The sequence below is a fragment of the Bufo bufo genome, chromosome 7, assembly GCF_905171765.1.
Source record: "Bufo bufo chromosome 7, aBufBuf1.1, whole genome shotgun sequence".
Classification (NCBI taxonomy): Eukaryota; Metazoa; Chordata; class Amphibia; order Anura; family Bufonidae; genus Bufo; species Bufo bufo.
In genome coordinates this window covers 55821700-55841537 of record NC_053395.1, presented here as the reverse complement: position 1 = coordinate 55841537, position 19838 = coordinate 55821700, and the positions used below count along the sequence as shown (strand labels likewise).

General features: G+C 45.1%; 1 protein-coding gene across 1 annotated transcript in view; it reads left to right on the top strand.

Moving 5' to 3' along the window:
- Window positions 1-19838, top strand: part of CPPED1 (calcineurin like phosphoesterase domain containing 1) — a 100802-nt gene that overhangs the window by 16911 nt on the left and 64053 nt on the right. Inside the window, exons 2-3 of the mRNA XM_040439839.1 lie at window positions 338-425; window positions 6303-6521. Of these exons, the coding sequence (XP_040295773.1) occupies window positions 359-425; window positions 6303-6521 (286 nt within the window). The 5' untranslated portion in view covers window positions 338-358. The remainder of the gene's footprint in view (window positions 1-337; window positions 426-6302; window positions 6522-19838) is intronic.

Sequence of the window (19838 nt, the reverse complement as noted above, 5' to 3'; positions counted from 1 at the left end):
GAGCCCCCCCATCATACAATCCCACACCATAGAGCCCCCCCATCATACAATCCCACACCATAGAGCCCCCCCATCATACAATCCCACACCATAGAGCCCCCTCACAGAATTGTCAGCCCCCTCCACAGGCTTCACATGTACCTCTCAGGCAAACACTCTCCCCTGTCAGTGCTAAAGACGCTGGTGCGCAGAGCAGCCATGCCTAACCTTCCTACTGTAATGGTAGCAGCACTGAAATAGAAGCGTGCGCTGGCTGCTGACCCACGTGACCTAGAAAGGGTCACGTGATAGTGTGACGTCAGAAGGTCCGTTTCGTGTCTGGAGTTTAGTCGCTACCGTTCTTGTCTCCTTCAGGATCATGTCGTTGTTGGGCCGGGAAGTGTTCTTGAGAGCTCGGGGCAGGACCTTCACTTCATTCCGAGAAGGTAGAGACCTGACCCGGGGGTAGAACTATCTAGTGCACCGGTCTGACACCAGCTGCTGAGACACTACTACTCCTAGCATCCGGCCGTGTCGGGAGTCGTAGTTCATGGCATGCTGCAGTGCCATAGGTTGCAGAATAGGAGTAAGCAGTGCATTTGGAGCATGGCAACCCTGGCAGGAGGCATAGTTGTACAGATAGGTTTGGCACACAGGACTGGTGCCCTGTTGGTGACGCCCCTGGCACCACGTATGGCACCATAGTAACCTATGACCATACAATTCTACTACAACAGAAGTACAAGTAAAACCTGAGAGTCGGGAAGAATGTGGTTGGGCTACGTTCCCAGATGGCAGCCTGTGATAAATCACCGCCAGATCCCCATTGATTACAGTGGGGTCCAGCAGTGATCCGGCTGCTTTGTGGCACAAATGCCAGGTTTCGGACGGGCAAATAACGTTTTTTGTCTTGCCGACAGTCGGCATTTATTCCAGAACAGGATACTGGAAGAGGCGGATGTGAACCGCGCCTGTGAGCTGTGTACCCGGCAGTTACCGGTCAGCGGTAACCATTGTACTGAGGATAAGGCTACCTTCACACTAGCGTTAGAAGAATCCGGCAGGCAGTTTCGGCAACCCGTATGCAAACGGATATCTTTTTTTTCCGGATCTGTTAGACTTATGCATTGAGATACCGGATATGTCTTTCCGGTATCATCCGGAATAACGGATCCGGTATTAAATAATTTCAAAGCTAGAAAGAACTGCGCATGCGCAGACTGGAAAACCGGATCTGGTGATGCGTCAATTTCCGAAACACTTGGTACCGGATCCGGCATTAATACTTTTTTAATGGAAATTCATGCCGGCAAGTGCGGTACCGGGATTTTGTCCGGAAAAAATACCGCAGCATGCTGCAGTATTTTGTCCGGTCAAATACCGTACAAGGGATGAAACGGAAGACATCCTGATGCACACTGAACGGATTGCTTTCCATTCAGAATGCATTAGGACAAAACTGATGCGTTTTTTTTTCTTTTCTGGTATTGAGACCCTTTACCGGATTTCAATAGCGGAAAAGAATAACGCTAGTGTGAAAGTAGCCTTACGCAGATCTGCGATATGGCCATGTGCCTGTTTTAGGCGAAAGTAGCGCAGGCAAATACCTTTATATGTTTGCGTTAACTTTCATTAAAGGGTCTGTACGGTTTCAGGAGGGAACTGAACAACACAGGGGATCCACCTGCAATAAAAAAAAAAGTGCTCATTACTTACCTGGCAGATGCACTTAGGGTCCATTCACACGTCCATATGTGTTTTGTGGATCCGCAAAACACGGACACCGGCAATGTGCGTTCCACGTTTTGCGGACCGCACATCGCCGCCACCCTCATAGAAAATGCCTTTTCTTGTCCGCAATTGTGGACAAGAATAGGACACGTTCTATATTTTTGCAAAACGGAAATGCGGATCCGCAAATGCAGATGCGGACAGCACATTCTGGCCCCGTTTAAAATGAAAGGGTCCGTACCTATTCCGCAAAATTGCGGAACGGATGCGGACCCATTTTGCGGACGTGTAAATGGACCTTTAGGCTGGTTTTACATCACTGTTCCGTTCTTCTGATCTATCCGAAGAAAAAAAAAAAACGGATCCTCTGCATCCTTGATGCACATTTGGCATCCTTTTGAGCCATTTCCGTCAGAGATCCCTTTTTTCCTGCATGCGGGACTTAAAAACACTGATCTCAGATGGAAATGGCTCAAACAGATGCCAAATGTGCATCAAGAATGCAGAGGATCCGTTTTTTTTGTTTTTTTAATAAGATCCTGCTTTTTTTTTCTTCTGCTCTTCTGATGGATCAGAATAATGGAAAAAGAAACGGTGATGTACCCAGCAAATTTCGAGCCACTGCCAGGATTTGTTTAACGTGGCTTCAGCAGAGCGGTGACATCACGCCGATTGAGGCCAAAGTTTGACTGCAGCGGCCGTGTATTGTTCATGTGACATCACTGCTGTAGCTGGGTAAAAATATCCCAGCCAGGACCATCAGAACGCTAGCATGGTATATGCCAGGTAAGTAATGATTTTATTGCAGGTTGATCCCCTGTGTTGTCTGGTTTCCCTCCTGAAATTAGACACAACCCCTTTAATTTTCCAGCACCTATGCAAAATACATTTTTTCTTCACAGGATGTGTCATGGCATTATGGGAACAGCCTATTAGACCATGAGTAGGGATGATTGAAATTCTGTTTTCAAGTTTGGCGTACAAGGTTCGTATGCTGAACTTGATAGCAGAAGTTCGCTCATCCTTAAAGGGCTTCTGTCACCCCATTAAACCGTTTTTTTTTTTTCTTTACTAATAATCCCTATAGTGCGATCTCATCATACATAAGCTAATTATTGATTTTCGTTCAGTAGAATTTGCTAAAAATCGATTTTTGAAATATGCTAATTACCTTGCTACCAGCAAGTAGGGCGGCTATCGACGCAGGCTCATTGAGGATGGAGCGGTCGAGCGAGCGGCCGCCTCTCAGTGCGCCTGCGCCGATTGAAGACAGGTACGGCGCAGGCGCGAGATTTCAAATTCTAACAGCGCCAGCAGAGAACGATTCCCTTCCCTGGCCCTGTCAATCAGCATGCGGAGGGGGCGTCATTACGAACGGAGGATGCGGCTGCTACCAGCAAGTAGCCGCCCTACTTGCTGGTAGCAAGGTAATTAGCATATTTCAAAAATCGATTTTTAGCAAATTCTACTGAACGAAAATCATTAATTAGCTTATGTATGATGAGATCGCACTATAGGGATTATTAGTAAAGAAAAAAAAAAAAACGGTTTAATGGGGTGACAGAAACCCTTTAATCATGATAATCAGTGAAGACACAGATGATGACTTCACAGCATGCCTTCTAGTGCCTCTGCAAGAGAAAATCCCGTGACATCAAGGATTTCACTAGGAACCGCTTCTGCACGCGGGAACACTGCGCTCAGTGCGGCAGATTTATTAGACGGTATCTTGTCAGCAGATTTGTACCTGTGACACTGGCTGACCTGTTACATGTGAAGCTGAAGGCATCTGTGTTGGTCCCATGTTCATATGTGTCCGCATTGCTAAGAAAAATTATGTTTTAATGCAAATGACCCTTTAGGAGCAACAAGGGCGTTACCATTACACCTAGAGGCTCTGCTTTATCTGAAACTGTCACGCCCTCTGCACTTTGATTGACAGAGCCCGGCTTGATGATGTTTTCACTGCCTGGCCCTGTCAAAGTGTAGATGGTGCTGCACTTCTTCTTCCTCTGCCGCAGCCTCAGCACTGCCCTTAACAACACCCAGCTCGTTACATAGACACTCCCCTATCACTGTCCAGCTAGTTTATAGCTCCTCCCACCCAGCTCGTTACATAGACACTCCCCTATCACTGTCCAGCTAGTTTATAGCTCCTCCCACCCAGCTAGTTACATAGACACTCCCCTATCACTGTCCAGCTAGTTTATAGCTCCTCCCACCCAGCTAGTTACATAGACACTCCCCTATCACTGTCCAGCTAGTTTATAGCTCCTCCCACCCAGCTAGTTACATAGACCTTCCCCTATCACTGTCCAGCTACTTTATAGCTCCTCCCACCCAGCTAGTTTATAGCTCCTCCCACCCAGCTAGTGACATAGACACTTCCCTATCACTGCCCCACCCATGGACATAACACCACAGGAAATAAGAAAGAGTTGCATGGACAGGGTCATGTGACCACAGGCCAGAACAGCAGATAGGAACAATAAAGGTAAAATAAATACATTACAAAATAACAGCTGCTAGGGTTGAGCGCAGCGAGCTTAGGATCATAAATCCGAATTCGCTTCGGCCATAACTTAGTTTTACTGCTGCTCGGAGATCCATTTCCATACAGCATTTAAATGTATGGGCTCTGGCGAGGTGAAATTAGTTATCATCGAAGTCTCACGAGACTTTAAAACTTGATTCTAAAGTCGGCTTCGGTACTGGTTGGTACCTCGCATGAATGGGTCCGCATCCGTTACGCAATTTTGCAGAATGGGTGCGGACCCATTAATTTTCAATCGGGCCGGATCCGCACTTCCGTTCCGCCAAAAAATACACGCTAGACACGGACAAGAAAAGGCATTTCTATTAAAGTGCCTGGCATGTGCAGTCCGCCAGTGTCCGTGTTTTGCGTGTGAATGTAGCCTAAAGGGGTTATCCGGGAAATTGATATTGATGACCTATCCTTAGGATCGGCGGGGAGGGGGGGTCTGACTACAGGGACTCCGCCAATAAGTTGTTGGAAGAGACTGCAACACTCTTTGAGCACCACGGCCCCTTCCTAGGCCAGTGACGTCACTGTACATCAGTCACATGGCCTAGGCTTAAAGGAGCTGAACCCGGACATCCCTCCATTTTCACCCCGGCAGCCCCCCTGACATGAGCATCGGAGAAGTTCATGCTCCGATGCTCTCCTTTGCCCTGCGCTAAATCGCGCAGGGCAAAGGCATTTTTTGGAGATTCGGTGACGTACCGGGGCTCTCCATGGAGCTGCCAGGAAACCCAGTGACGTCACCAGCACTGATGGGCGGGATTTAGCTCTTCCCTAGCCAGTAAAATGGCTAGGGCAGAGCTAAAGCCCGCCAATCAGAGCACACTGCCGGGTGGAAGTTACCGCCCGGCAGTGTGTTATTGTAAACAAAAGAGCCTGTGCCCTGCGCGATTTAGCGCAGGGCACGGGAGCGCATCGGAGCATGAGATGCTAGGCTCAGGGATGCTGCCGAGGTGAAAATAAGGGTATGTCCGGGTTCAGCTCTGAACCCGGACAACCCTTTTAACTCTTTCCCATTCAAGTGAATGGGGCTGAGCCGCTATAGCAGCCGCTATACAATGCACGATACTGTGGTAAGCTGTGAAGAGAGGGGGCTCTAGTGAGCACAGCAGCCTCTTCAAACAGGTGATCGGCAGGGGTACCGGGAGTCAGACCCCGACCTATCGGATATTGATGACTTATCCAGAGGATCAAATTCCATCCTATCCTCAGTATCAAATTCCCGGATAACGCCTATAATGAGATAAAGCTGCGGTGAACTGTAATACCGGGCACAACCACTACTAAACATACGGCGCTGTATCTGGTAAAAACTGTCAGGGATGGGCCGCAGCGCCACGGAGTCGGACCCCGCTCCTCTGAAATTGATTTCCTGTCCTATTGTGTTATCCTATTGACACGGTCATTAGGGTATAAGCTTCACCAAAGCGCTTTTGTTACCGAGAAGGATTGGTGACAGCATAGTTATGGCTCGTCAGGCAACTTCTCCAATATTCTTCTTTTAAATTTTTTTTACTTATTGCCATTTATTTTGCGTGCATTTCTTTTTTTGATGTAATAATATATGTAACAGAAGGTCCTAAATCATCACTGTGTATTCTCATCAGCCCCCGTTAACACAATAGGAAAAGGTGGACGCGAGATGAAACAACCATTGCGCTGGGATTTAGCGAGGACCCGTCGTCCAGAGCGCACTAACCTCCCCCTGCCGGAGGCACCAATAACACCCAGTTAGATTGGTTTCCCAGCATGTTACTGGACCTCCTCCAGGGAATTGGTTATTTCCAAGGCAGCAAAGACACAAACAATTGTCTGCCCTCGGGAAAGATTTCACTTTGTGTATTGGAAAGGTCAGCAGCTTGCAGATCTCTACCCTTCTGAGGAAAGTTCCTTTTTTTTTTTTGAAAATGTAGCCTTTTCATAATTGGCTCCTTGTTAAAGGTCCTGGAGATAAATATTTCGAGGCCTATTATCAGTACGTAATTACTAGGAGGATGTGGCCGCGTACACTGCCAAACTCTGTAACGTTTCTCTTTCTTTCTTCTTGGAGATGACGAGAAGGAGTGGAAAGGACCGTTCTATTTTATACAAGGAGCAGACCCGCAGTTTGGCCTCATGAAATCGTGGGCAATTGGCGAAAGTGATTTTGGAGGAGATGAGTGGGAGGAGGAGATCAAATTAACAGAAGAGGCCGTGGAAGCCATCAATAAGTTGTGTCCCAAGCCAAAGTTCCTTGTCCTTTGTGGAGACCTCGTTCATTCCATGCCAGGTAGGTATTGGGAAGTAGATGGTGACCAGAGGACTGCGTTATCAGGGAGAGAATGGGTCTTAAGAAGGCAATTGTGGATATCCCATGTCTTGTGTGCTATGAAGAGGGACATCGATAAAACAAAAACCAAAAAGTGCTTCATTAACCATTTAATGTCTGACCCTGAGGAGAAGATAGAAGTGTTTGTGCTGTGAGGGCAAATACCCCTGCGTCTATGATTATGGGTTCCGATATGTAGCTATGTGATTGCAGGTTGCCCTCCGACAATGCCAGTGACTAATGTCATTACAGTGGGATGTTGTCACCTGTAAGGCCTCTTTCCCACGTCCGTGATGACATTATGACGGTCAGTGGTTCATCTGTGAAGATGTCCATGAAGGATCCATATTTGGTCCATTTGTCTGTTGTTTGCCCTCCGTGTGTCTGAAAATGAGTTTCCAGATCATCTCCTACCAGTGGTCCGTGAAAATCACTGAGAGGACACGCATGCCTTCAGTGTTGTCAGTGGTTTTCACGGACCCATAGACCTCAGTGGGCATGTTTGGTCCACATCACTGACCGGAGTGGTGCGCGCCTCTGTGTTTTTTCCGTACCAAATGGAACGGAATGCATTTTGGTGCGTTTTGTTTAGTTCAGGTTTGTCCCCATTGACAATGAATCTCAATAGCGGAATTGAAAACGTTAATGTGAAAGTAGCCTAAAAGGTCTCTGGTCATTTTGGACAGAAGCACTCTGTTAAGGGGTTAAGACATTTTTGTTACCTGTGTACTGCTCAGTTTACTGTTTGTTTTGTTTTATTTTAGGATTTCTTTTTTATTTCTTTTTTGTGTGAAGACGTCTTTCACACCTTCTTGACTGATATATAGTCGATTTTTATCACAAATCCTAGGTTTTACACTTACAGTATCTATAAGACCGGACACGATTCACACTGTAGCTCGTTCTTGCTGGAGAATTTACAACTGGCTAATTAAGGCCATTGTAGTACAGCGTGAATCCAGGGCTAGCAGAGTAATCAGGCTTGGCATGAGACTATTGATGGGCAGGTAGTTGTGTGCCAGGTGTCCCTACAGAGACCAGCTGTGAATGGACACTTACTGGCAGTGCTCTATGGTATGGCGGCTTATAGGCAATGCTCCATGGGAAAATAATATGAAATGAGGTTTCTCCCTCGGAAAAAAGAACTATCTCACTAGCGCCACCTTGTGGAAGTGGCTGCCTATGGGTCAAAATCCAACTTTTTAACAAGGGAACTGGCTCTCCTTAAAGAGACCAGCTGTATATGGAGACATAGTGGCAATGTTTCATGTGAGAGGAATATGCAAAGAGATATCTCTTGATAAGGAATCCATCTCTCTAACACCACCTTATGAGTCAAAATCTGACTTATTAATAATCATTGGGACATGACAAGGGAAAATAACCAAGCCGTACACAGCTGTTTTGAGGGGTCTTGCCCCTCCTCAGTATGGAGTAAGATTCTGGCTGGCTGAGTGTGTAGTCGTATCTTAAACTTAAAGGCTATGTACACCTTTGAGGACAATTTTTTTTAAAGTATTGCATTGTACTTATTCTGAGCTCAAATTTTTTTTTTCAATTGGTCTTTATTAAAAATATGGAGTCCTTTTTTGTGTACATAGCTGAGATACTGTAGTAGCAGCCTGTGGATTTTCAGTTTTTTTTCGTCAGTTGGGGAGCTGACGGGCTCCTTATCTCTACTCTCTGACATTATAAACAATCATTATAGCTCAGTTTTATCTTACTGATAAGGATATTGGCTTAGGCTACTTTCACACTCGCGTTTGGTGCGGATCCGTCACGGATCTGCACAGACAGATCCGTTCAGATAATACAACCGTCTGCATCCACTCAGAACAGATCCTTTTGTACTATCTTTTCCATAGCCAAGATCCGTCTTGAACACCATTGAAAGTCAATAGAGGACGGATCAGTTTTCTATTGTGCCAGATTGTGTCATAGAAAACCGATCCTTCCCCATTGACTTACAATGGCTCAGTTTCGTCAGACGGACACCAAAACGCTGCAAGCAGCGTTTTGGTGTCCACCTCCAAAGCGGAATGGAGGCTGAACGGAGGCAAACTGATGCATCCTGAGCGGATCCTTTTCCATTCAGAATGCATTAGGGCAAAACTGATCCGTTTTGGACCGCTTGTGAGAGCCCTGAACGGATCTCACAAACGGAAAGCCAAAACGCCAGTGTGAAAGTAGCCTTAAATAAGTGTTTATGACCTCTTAGTAGCTTAGAGATGAGGGTTATTAGATGACCGGCACAAAGTAAAAAAGTGAAAATAGCAGTCACACAGTTAGAACAACAATTAACCCTTTGTGACAGAATGGCTCAATATTTTTAATGAAGGCCAATTGGAAAATGTGATTTTTAGCCAAAAATGATTAACGTGCAATCATAAACCAAAATTGCCTCCAAAGGTGTACATAGCCTTTAAACCCTATTTTGCAGACCAAGGACCCCTAATTTGGGAAACCTCATTTAAAGTGGTCGTCCGGGTTCACAGCTGAACCCGGACATATCCCCATTTTCACCCCGGCAGCCCCCCTAACTTGAGCATCAGAGCAGTTCATGCTCCGATGCTCTCCTTTGCCCTGCTCTAAATCGCGCAGGGCAAAGGCATTTTCAGGAGTTCCGGTGACGTACCGGGGCTCTCCATGGGGCTGCCAGGAAGCCCAGTGACGTCACCGGCACTGATGGGCTGGATTTAGCGCTGCCCTAGCCAGTAAAGCGGCTAGGGCAGCGCTAAACCACGGCTATCAGAGCCGGTAAGGTCATCGATGTGTGTTATTGTAAACAAAAGAGCCCTTGCCCTGCGCAATCTAGCGCAGAGTAAGGGAGCGCATTGGAGCATGAGCTGCTCCGATGCTAACATCAGGGGGGCTGCCTGGGTGCAAATGTGGGTATGTCCGGGTTCAGCTCTGAACCCGGACAACCCCTTTAAATTGTATTGGTATTGCTTGTTGTATGGCTCTATTATAATAATCTGTAATGTCAGGGAACTCTGCTGGAAACCAGAGTTTTAATGGGTAACTATTCTGTAGCATCTGAATGTTATGGCTGTGTTACTTTAAAGGGTATTTCCCATTTGCAATATTTATTACCCATGTACAGAATCAGTTATAGATGAATGATCATCAGTCCATTGTATGAATGGAGGTGTGGGGTGCATGTGTGACCACTGCTCCATTCACTTCTATGGACCTAACAAAACTAGACGAGCACTGCATTAGCAGTCCCATAAAAGTGAATGGAACTTTGGTCGCACACATGCATCACCGCTTCATTAACTCAGGGGACTCTGGGACCCCCTTTCTCATGACTGATGGGAGTCCAATTGGTCGGAGCTCCTTTTTCTCATTAATGGCTATGTACACCTTTCGGGGCAAATTTTTTTATTATTGCAGTGTACTCATATGGTAAAAATTATTATTTCAATTGGTCTTTATTAAAATAATATGGAGTCCTTTTCTCTGTATAGAGCCTAGATGCTCTAGTACAGGGATGCTCAACCTGCGGCCCTCCAGCTGTTGTAAAACTACAACTCCCACCATGCCCTGCAGTAGGTTGATAGCTGTAGCTTGTCCAGGCATGCTGGGAATTGTAGTTTTGCAACAGCTGGAGGGCCGCAGATTGGACATCCCTGCTCTAGTAGATTGAACTTAATTTTCTCTCTGATCCTTCAGTTGTGGAGCTGACGGGCTCCTTATCTCTGCTCTCTGACCTTATAAACACTCATCAAAGCTCATTCCTTATCTTACTGATCAGAATGTGGCTTAAATAAGTATTTATGACCTCTTAGTAATTTACAAATAAGGGTTATTAGATGACCAGCATAATGTGGAAGTGAAAGTATAATTCACACAGCTAGAAAAACAGTTAACCCTTTGTGACAGAACGGCTCCATATTTTTAACAAAGACCAAGTTTTACATAGCCTTTTTAAAGAGATTGTTCACTCCCGGGGGTCTTTCAGGCAGACCTCCCCTACGTGACTGAACATGCGGACAGAAGCAAGCATACTTACCTGCTCCCTGCCACTGGGTTCCGGCTTTTTCGCTCACTCGCATTTGTCTCCACTCTCCCTTTGTCAACATCTGGTTTGACATGGGTCATATCAGTGCTCCAGACCCAAAAAAATGACCAGGAGCCATTGGCTCCTAAACTAAAAAATTTAGGAGCCAAATTAAATTTTTTAGTCGCCAAATTTAAAATGCATATCATTTTTAAAAAAGGACTTTGAGAAGATGAGACGCAGGTGCACTACATATAGGAGAATACAGCACCACATACCTCTCACATCCAGGGACATTTTCTGGGGGACAAGGTGACTAAAAATGGCGAATTGCGTGGTTTAGAGTTTTTTTTTCTGTTACGGCCTTCACCGAGCGGAAATATTTTTTTATATTTTAATAGCTCACACTTTCTGGGACGTGGCGATATGTAATATGTTTATTCTTTATTGTTTGTAAATTTTATATGTAAAACTGGGAAGGGGGCCATTTAAACTTTTAGTATTTTGGTGTTTTTTTAAAACTTTTTATTTAATAACCATTTCCCCCCTTAGGGACTAGAACCTGGATCTTTTCATCCCTTGTGCTATTCACCCTGATAGAGATCTATCAGGGTGAATAGGATCTCACATCTCCCTGCTGCCCGGTGCTCTGTGCACACAGCAGCAGGGAGCTGAACATGGCAGCCAGGGCTTCAGTAGCGTCCTGACTGCCATGGTAACGATCTGAGCCCCAGCAGTGTAATCTGCCACTGCCACCAATGAAGGGGATGGGACCCTGTGGCCACCATATAACAATGGGGGGGGACACGACGACTTGTGGCCAGTGATAATGGGGGGGGGGGGGGGAAGAGGCTTGGGGGGGGGCGCACTGCACCACCAATGAATGTTTAAAGAGGACCTTTCGTGTGTCCAAAGAATATGAACTTATCAGCAGGCTGCATAGAGCGGCGCCCAGGGATCTAAGTGCACTTACTATTATTCCTGGGCGCCGCTCCGTTCGTCCGCTGTGGCCCCCGGTATTTTCAGCTTGCAGAGGAAGGAGGAGGAGACGCCAGTGTCTCTCCGTCTACATGACAGCAGCGCTGTCCAATCAGAGCTCAGAGCCAGGGAGGTTTTTTCTCTCCCTGGCTCTGAGCTCTGCGCTGTGATTGGACAGCGCTGCTGTCAGGGAGAAGGAGAGACACTGGCGTCTCCTCCTCCTTCCTCTGAATGCTGAAAATACCGGGGGCCACAGCGGACGAACGGAGCGGCGCCCAGGAATAATAGTAAGTGCACTTAGATCCCTGGGCGCCGCTCTATGCAGCCTGCTGATAAGTTCATATTCTTTGGACCCATGAAAGGTCCTCTAACTCCTTTATACAAGTGTCTGCAGCGGTATCACAGACCCGGCCTCAATAACAGGGCATGCGATCTGGGGCACCTGAGGGGTTAATTGCCGCGGATCGCATGCCCTGTTATTGAGGCCTGGTCTGTGATACCGCTGCCTATACTTATGTTTTACATTCATTGGTGGCGCAGTGGCGACAGCTCCTCCCCTCCTCCTCCCTGCTATCTCCCCATTGGTGGTAGTGGCGGCCGCGTCACAGTGGAGAGGGAGGGACTCCTTCCTTCTCCACTGTGCAGTGTGCTACTGAAGAGAACGTAGGCTGCGCAGGATCGCGGCGGTACAGTCGCAAATGGCGACAAGACTAAAAAGTCTTGTCGCCATCTGCAAATTTTAAGGCGCATTGGCGACCGTTTTGGTCGCCATCTGGAGCCCTGCATATGGCTGCTGCCACCAATGACTGGCCGCAGCGATGACGTGTCCCCCATGTGTCAGGTGACATGATGCATGAGGGACACGTCACCACTGCGGCTAGTCATTGGCTGCAGTGGCCACGTGACCCGTGTCAAACCAGATGTTAACATGGTGAGAGTGGAGTAGGTAAGTGTGTATCTCTCTGCAGGTCCAGCCCTGTGGGGGGAGGATCTGCCCAAAACGTTCCTGGGGTGAACAGCCCCTTTTTTAAGGCAACCCCTTTTCATTGCACGTATTAACACCATAAAGGGAGTCCCCTGTTCAAACCCTCTTCTATGAGCTAGTGCAGAGCCACTCTGAGAGCAGGTTCACCCAGACTCCCATTAAGGGTCCATTCACACTTCCGCAGAATGGGTCCGCATCCGTTCCGCAAATTGCGGAACGAGTGCGGACCCATTCATTTTCAAAGGGGCAGGAATGGATGTGGACAGCACACAGTGTGCTGTCCGCATCCGCATTTCCGTAGCGCGCCCCCGATCTTCCGGTCTGCGGCTCCGGAACAAAATAGAAAATGTCCTATTTTTGTCCGCAATTGCGGACAAGAATAGGCAGTTCTATGGGGGTGCCGGCCGGGTGTATTGCGGATCCGCAATACACTACGGACGTGTGAATGAACCCTAATGCTGTATAAAAAAATCATACATTAAACTGTGAAAAATACTATCTTAGACTAGATATTAGTAGAAACTACAAGTCCGGTGCAGGTTTTTTTGCTCTTGTCCCTAATTACGTGCTTTCTGCCCTGCACGTCAGCCTTGTCTTAGGGACTTTTCAGTATGGGGCAGCAGATTTGATAGAAGTGCACCATCCAGTTCTATCTGTCCTGTTCAATGAGTGACACGCAGAACAAAATGGAGGGATTACACGTTCTTATAAGCCATTGTTGGACTGTCACGGGGATGAATAAATCTTCAGCCATCGCCCAATGTAAAAATGCATTGAGCAGATTAAATGACATTCCCGAAACACAAGTGGTTTTCACTTCCTTCTTTCAACGGACGCCCCAAGCGGGGAGTGGTTGGCACTATGAACTATTCTGTTGACCCCTCTTTGAACGAGAGGGATTTATCTCCATTCTTAAGGAGTTAACTTTACCTGCAGCTGATGAGCCGCTTTACACTAGTAGGCTTAGCCGTTGGGTTGTTGGCTTCAGAGTCAGCACTTAATACCCATGTTGACAATATGTCTGATTTTATGTCCCATCTGTCCTGAGGCAACTTGTACAATGCTTAGTGATGAGCAGCTGTAGAAAATAAGGAAGGAAGAAAAATGAAGAGAAAAGGCCGTGTGTGTTTTTTTTTTTTTTTGTAAATGGCTATATGGAGGTATATTACATGTATGTGTATGTATAAAGACTTTGTATAGTTATTGGCCCATTTTTTTTTTATTACACCTGCTTGTTATCTTACCTTAGTCTTGCATTTGCACCTTCTTGTTATTGTGCCTTATTCTTATTATACCCTATACCTGTATTTTTCGCTTTGTAAGACGCACTTTTCCCAAAAGTGAAGGAAAAATGGCAGTGAGTGAATTTATGATGGAAGCGCTCACTAGTGTGCAGGAGGTGTGGAAGAGGTGAATGTAGCGCTGGCTGTACTCGCCACTCCCTGGCCTGCTCCGGGTGCTGCACTACATGATCCTGACTGCATACAGCGGCAGGACGTAGTGTGCACATCATGACCTGATGCTGTGCAACGTCAAGTCCCAGTGCAGTGTGGGCCCGTAGAAGACCGGGGAGCAGTGACTGCAGGAAGAGCGCCTGGATGTGCAGATTGGCGTTGCCGTCTTGAGCATTAGAGGTAATTTTATTTAGTTATTTTTAGTCTGATATGGGGGTCTGATCTGAAATATTTTTTTCTGATTTTCCTCCTCTAAAACATAGGTACGTCTGATAATCCGGTGAGTCTTATAATGTGTGTGTGTATATATATATATATATATATATATATATATATATATATATATACAGTGGGGGAAATAATTATTTGACCCCTCACTGATTTTGTAAGTTTGTCCAATGACAAAGAAATGAAAAGTCTCAGAACAGTATCATTTCAATGGTAGGTTTATTGTAACAGTGGCAGATAGCACATCAAAAGGAAAATCGAAAAAATAACTTTAAATAAAAGATAGCAACTGATTTGCATTTCATTGAGTGAAATAAGTATTTGAACCCCTACCAACCATTAAGAGTTCTGGCTCCCACAGAGTGGTTAGACACTTCTACTCAATTAGTCACCCTCATTAAGGACACCTGTCTTAACTAGTCACCTGTATAAAAGACACCTGTCCACAGAATCAATCAATCAAGCAGACTCCAAACTCTCCAACATGGGAAAGACCAAAGAGCTGTCCAAGGATGTCAGAGACAAAATTGTAGACCTGCACAAGGCTGGAATGGGCTACAAAACCATTAGCAAGAAGCTTGGAGAGAAGGTGACAACTGTTGGTGCGATTGTTCGAAAATGGAAGGAGCACAAAATGACCATCAATCGACCTCGCTCTGGGGCTCCACGCAAGATCTCACCTCGTGGGGTGTCAATGGTTCTGAGAAAGGTGAAAAAGCATCCTAGAACTACACGGGAGGAGTTAGTTAATGACCTCAAATTAGCAGGGACCACAGTCACCAAGAAAACCATTGGAAACACATTACACCGCAATGGATTAAAATCCTGCAGGGCTCGCAAGGTCCCCCTGCTCAGGAAGGCACATGTGCAGGCCCGTCTGAAGTTTGCCAATGAACACCTGAATGATTCAGAGAGTGACTGGGAGAAGGTGCTGTGGTCTGATGAGACCAAAATAGAGCTCTTTGGCATTAACTCAACTCGCTGTGTTTGGGGGAAGAAAAATGCTGCCTATGACCCCCAAAACACCGTCCCCACCGTCAAGCATGGGGGTGGAAACATTTTGCTTTGGGGGTGTTTTTCTGCTAAGGGCACAGGACAACTTATTCGCATAAACGGGAAAATGGACGGAGCCATGTATCGTGAAATCCTGAGCGACAACCTCCTTCCCTCTGCCAGGAAACTGAAAATGGGTCGTGGATGGGTGTTCCAGCACGACAATGACCCAAAACATACAGCAAAGGCAACAAAGGAGTGGCTCAAGAAGAAGCACATTAAGGTCATGGAGTGGCCTAGTCAGTCTCCGGACCTTAATCCAATCGAAAACCTATGGAGGGAGCTCAAGCTCAGAGTTGCACAGAGACAGCCTCGAAACCTTAGGGATTTAGAGATGATCTGCAAAGAGGAGTGGACCAACATTCCTCCTAAAATGTGCGCAAACTTGGTCATCAATTACAAGAAACGTTTGACCTCTGTGCTTGCAAACAAGGGTTTTTCCACCAAGTATTAAGTCTTTTTTTGTTAGAGGGTTCAAATACTTATTTCACTCAATGAAATGCAAATCAGTTGCTATCTTTTATTTAAAGTTATTTTTTCGATTTTCCTTTTGATGTGCTATCTGCCACTGTTACAATAAACCTACCATTGAAATGATACTGTTCTGAGACTTTTCATTTCTTTGTCATTGGACAAACTTACAAAATCAGTGAGGGGTCAAATAATTATTTCCCCCACTGTATATATTCATTACAGCTGTCAGCCATAAAACTAGTGTAACCCATGGCCAGCCAGTTGATACTAAGAGCTGTTTGCTTTATTGTAGCTATTTCCCCTGCATTTAAATCAGAAAGCTGAGAAAATTATCTGGAAGGAAGCCGGGGGCTCTCACTATTTTCAGTATTATGTGCAAGGGGCTGGAAGAGTCTGTGATGGGACATTTCAGCCAATAGCTGCAAATAAGGAAGTGATATTAGGAAAGAGGACATCCCCTTTTCTCATCTAAAACCCAGTAATAGTATTGGAAGGAAGTAATGATTCTGGTATGTTACATGACCACAGCAGCTCCATCTTAGGCTACTTTCACACTAGTGGCAGGACGGATCCGACAGGCTGTTCACCCTGTCGGATCCGTCCTGCCGCTAGTTCGCCGGACCGCCACTCTGTCCCCATTGACTATTATGGGGGCGGAGCTCCGGCAGTGCACGGCGAGAGGCCACCGGACTAAAAGGACTGCATGTCCGACCTTTTAGTCCGGCGGCCTCTCACCATGCACTGCCGTGCTTATAGTCAATGGGGACGGAGCGGCGGTCCGCCGGCAAGGCGAAATAGCAGCAGGGTGAACAGCCTGTCGGATCCATCCTGCCGCTAGTGTGAAAGTACCCTTAGTAATTATAAATTACTTTCCCACATTTAAAGGGTTTATCCCATGACTAATGTAAAAAATGAAAATTAGACAACATATAGTACACGACAACCTCTTTCTAACAAAGCTAGAACCAGCCCTGTACCTCACATGGATCCAGAGATCTCCCCATTCATTGCTCCGCTTCGTTAACACAGGGGACTCTGGGACCCCCTTTCTCATGACTGATGGGAGTCCCATTGGTCGGACCTCCTTTTTCTCATTAATGGCTATGTACACCTTTTTTTATTATTGCAGTGTACTCATTATATGGTAAAAAAAAAAAATTTCAATTGGTCTTTATTATAAAATTCGGAGTCCTTTTCTCTGTACAGAGCCTAGATGCTCTAGTAGAGTGAACTAAATTTTCTCTCTGATCCTTCAGTTGGGGAGCTGACAGGCTCCTTATCTCTGCTCTCTGACCTTATAAACACTCCTCAAAGCTCATTCCTTATCTTACTGATCAGAGTGTCGCTTAAATAAGTATTTATGACCTCTTAGTAATTTACAAATAAGGGTTATTAGATGACCAGCATAATGTGGAAGTGAAAGAGTAATTCACACAGCTAGAAAAACAGTTAACCCTTTGTGACAGAATGGCTCCATGTGCGGCCATCTCAGTGAGCAGGACAAAGAAATATGGAAAAGAACAAACAGCAGGTGGCGAGATACAGATATAAGTTTATTGAATAACTCAGTGGCTAGTTTGAAAAGTGTAGAATATTCTTCGTAGGACAACCCTTTTAAATTGTAGAGATGATGCTTCCCAGTACCGCCACATGGGAAATAATGTATTATGTTGATAAGTGCAAGATAATGCACCTGGGACGTAAAAATCCAAGAGCAGAATATAAAATCAGTGATACAGTCCTAACCTCAGTATCTGAGGAAAGGGATTTAGGGGTCATTATTTCAGAAGACTTAAAGGTAGGCAGACAATTTCATAGAGCAGCAGGAAATGCTAGCAGAATGCTTGGGCGTATAGGGAGAGGCATTACCAGTAGACAGAGGGAGGCGCTCATGCCGCTCTACAGAGCACTAGTGAGACCTCATTTGGAGTATTGTGCGCAGTACTGGAGACCATATCTCCAGAAGGATATAGATACTTTGGAGAGAGTTCAGAGAAGAGCGACTAAACTGGTACATGGATTGCAGGATAAAACTTACCAGGAAAGATTAAAGGACCTTAACATGTATAGCTTGGAAGAAAGACGAGGCAGAGGGGATATGATAGAAACTTTTAAATACATAAAGGGAATCAACAAGGTAAAAGAGGAGAGAAGATTTACAAGAAGAAAAACTGCTACAAGAGGACATAGTTTTAAATTAGAGGGGCAAAGGTTTAAAAGTAATATCAGGAAGTATTACTTTACTGAGAGAGTAGTGGATGCATGGAATAGCCTTCCTGCAGAAGTGGTAGCTGCAAATACAGTGAAGGAGTTTAAGCATGCATGGGATAGGCAGAAGGCCATCCTTCATATAAGATAGGGCCGGGGGCTATCCATAGTATTCAGTATATTGGGCAGACTAGATGGGCCAAATGGTTCTTATCTGCCGACACATTCTATGTTTCTATTATATATGGTAACCACTCAATCTAGTGAAATATTTGCTTAATGCATTGATGTGAAAGGTCCTTCAGAATGGAAGATGCTCTTTGTTTCCATTCAGGCTTTGTTTCCATTCAGATTGTAGATTTTTTTTAAAATTTGATTATCTGATCATGATTATGGGGTCGGCCATCTTGTCTGAGCTGTTGTTAACAGCATTTAAATATATACTTTACACCAGCCACATGGACCGTAGGACACAATAGACTGTAGATGACTCATTGAGTACTATGGGAGTGTTTTCTAGACATGCTCAGGGCTGGTGCTGGTTTTTCACCAGTTAAAACCAGATAGTGATACATATCCTCTTTTTTCTAAGATGTTTTTATTTTGTGATTGCAGATTGTTTTATTATTTTTCCTGAAAAACATTGAGGCTGCCATCTTGCCTGAGCTGTTCTTAACAGCTTTTTGAGACATGCTTTGCAGCAACCACCAAGAGTTATAGACACAATGGTCAGGACCTCATTGACTTCTATGGGAGAGTTTTCTAGGCATGCTCTGTGACCTGTACAAATGTCAGGAGGGAGCTGATAAGCTTTGATATCTCCTATTGTGAGTGGTGGACCTGTCTATCTATCTATCTATCTATCTATCTATCTAGGTGATATCTGCAGTTATGTCATCTGCAGATAACTGCAGTAAAGTGATCTGTACAGAACAAGAAGTGGCGCCCATTATGAGCCTCGGAGACCAGCGTGAAAACTGCAGGATTTAATGTGTGTGTATAATATATATATATATATATATATATATATATATATATATATATATATATATATATATATATATATATATAGAAAAAAGAAAAAAGAAAAAATAATGGCGGCACTGGAAACAGGTAGTATGGGTGCTACGTCCAGGGATATAGCTGCTTACCCCAAATAGACAAAGTAGAAACACGGACAGCACTCCAAGTAGAAAAGTGGTATTTAATCACCCATGCAGATGGCCATCTGCATGGGTGATTAAATACCACTTTTCTACTTGGAGTGCTGTCCGTGTTTCTACTATATATATATATATATATATATATATATATATATATATATATATATATATATATATATATATATATGACCTGGGCATGGGGGTTGGGGCCAGCGATGATTCACAGGTAACAGGTTAAAAGTTAAAATAACTTTTTATTTTAGCCCAAATGAGACACAGTGGCATCAAAGATGCACAGTCACTTTGGACAGTTTACAGGTATTGAACACAAACCACAAGAAGAAGCAAAATATCTGCCCATCTGGACGCTGACTAAACATTGATTACCTCACTTATTCACTTCGATACAAGCATGGGAATCAGACTCTTGCAGCTTACAGACACTGAATAAGCTTTTCGGACCGTGTATTTATTCCCCCAGTAATGATCCCAGTAGCTTCACCAGAGTTTGCCTCGGGCTAGGGGAAATACTGTACCGGAGTGGGGAGGGAATGGCAGGACCCTCTACTACCTACCCAGAATTCCATTTTAAAAAATCCAGCCCATGAAACACTGAAGAAAAGTGCCTTAGCGAACTATACACTGCACTGAAGCAACCAAACTTTCCCAGATTCATTTACTGTACCCATCTAAGCATTCTGAGTGAGATATACGCCTCCAGTGCCTTTCCGG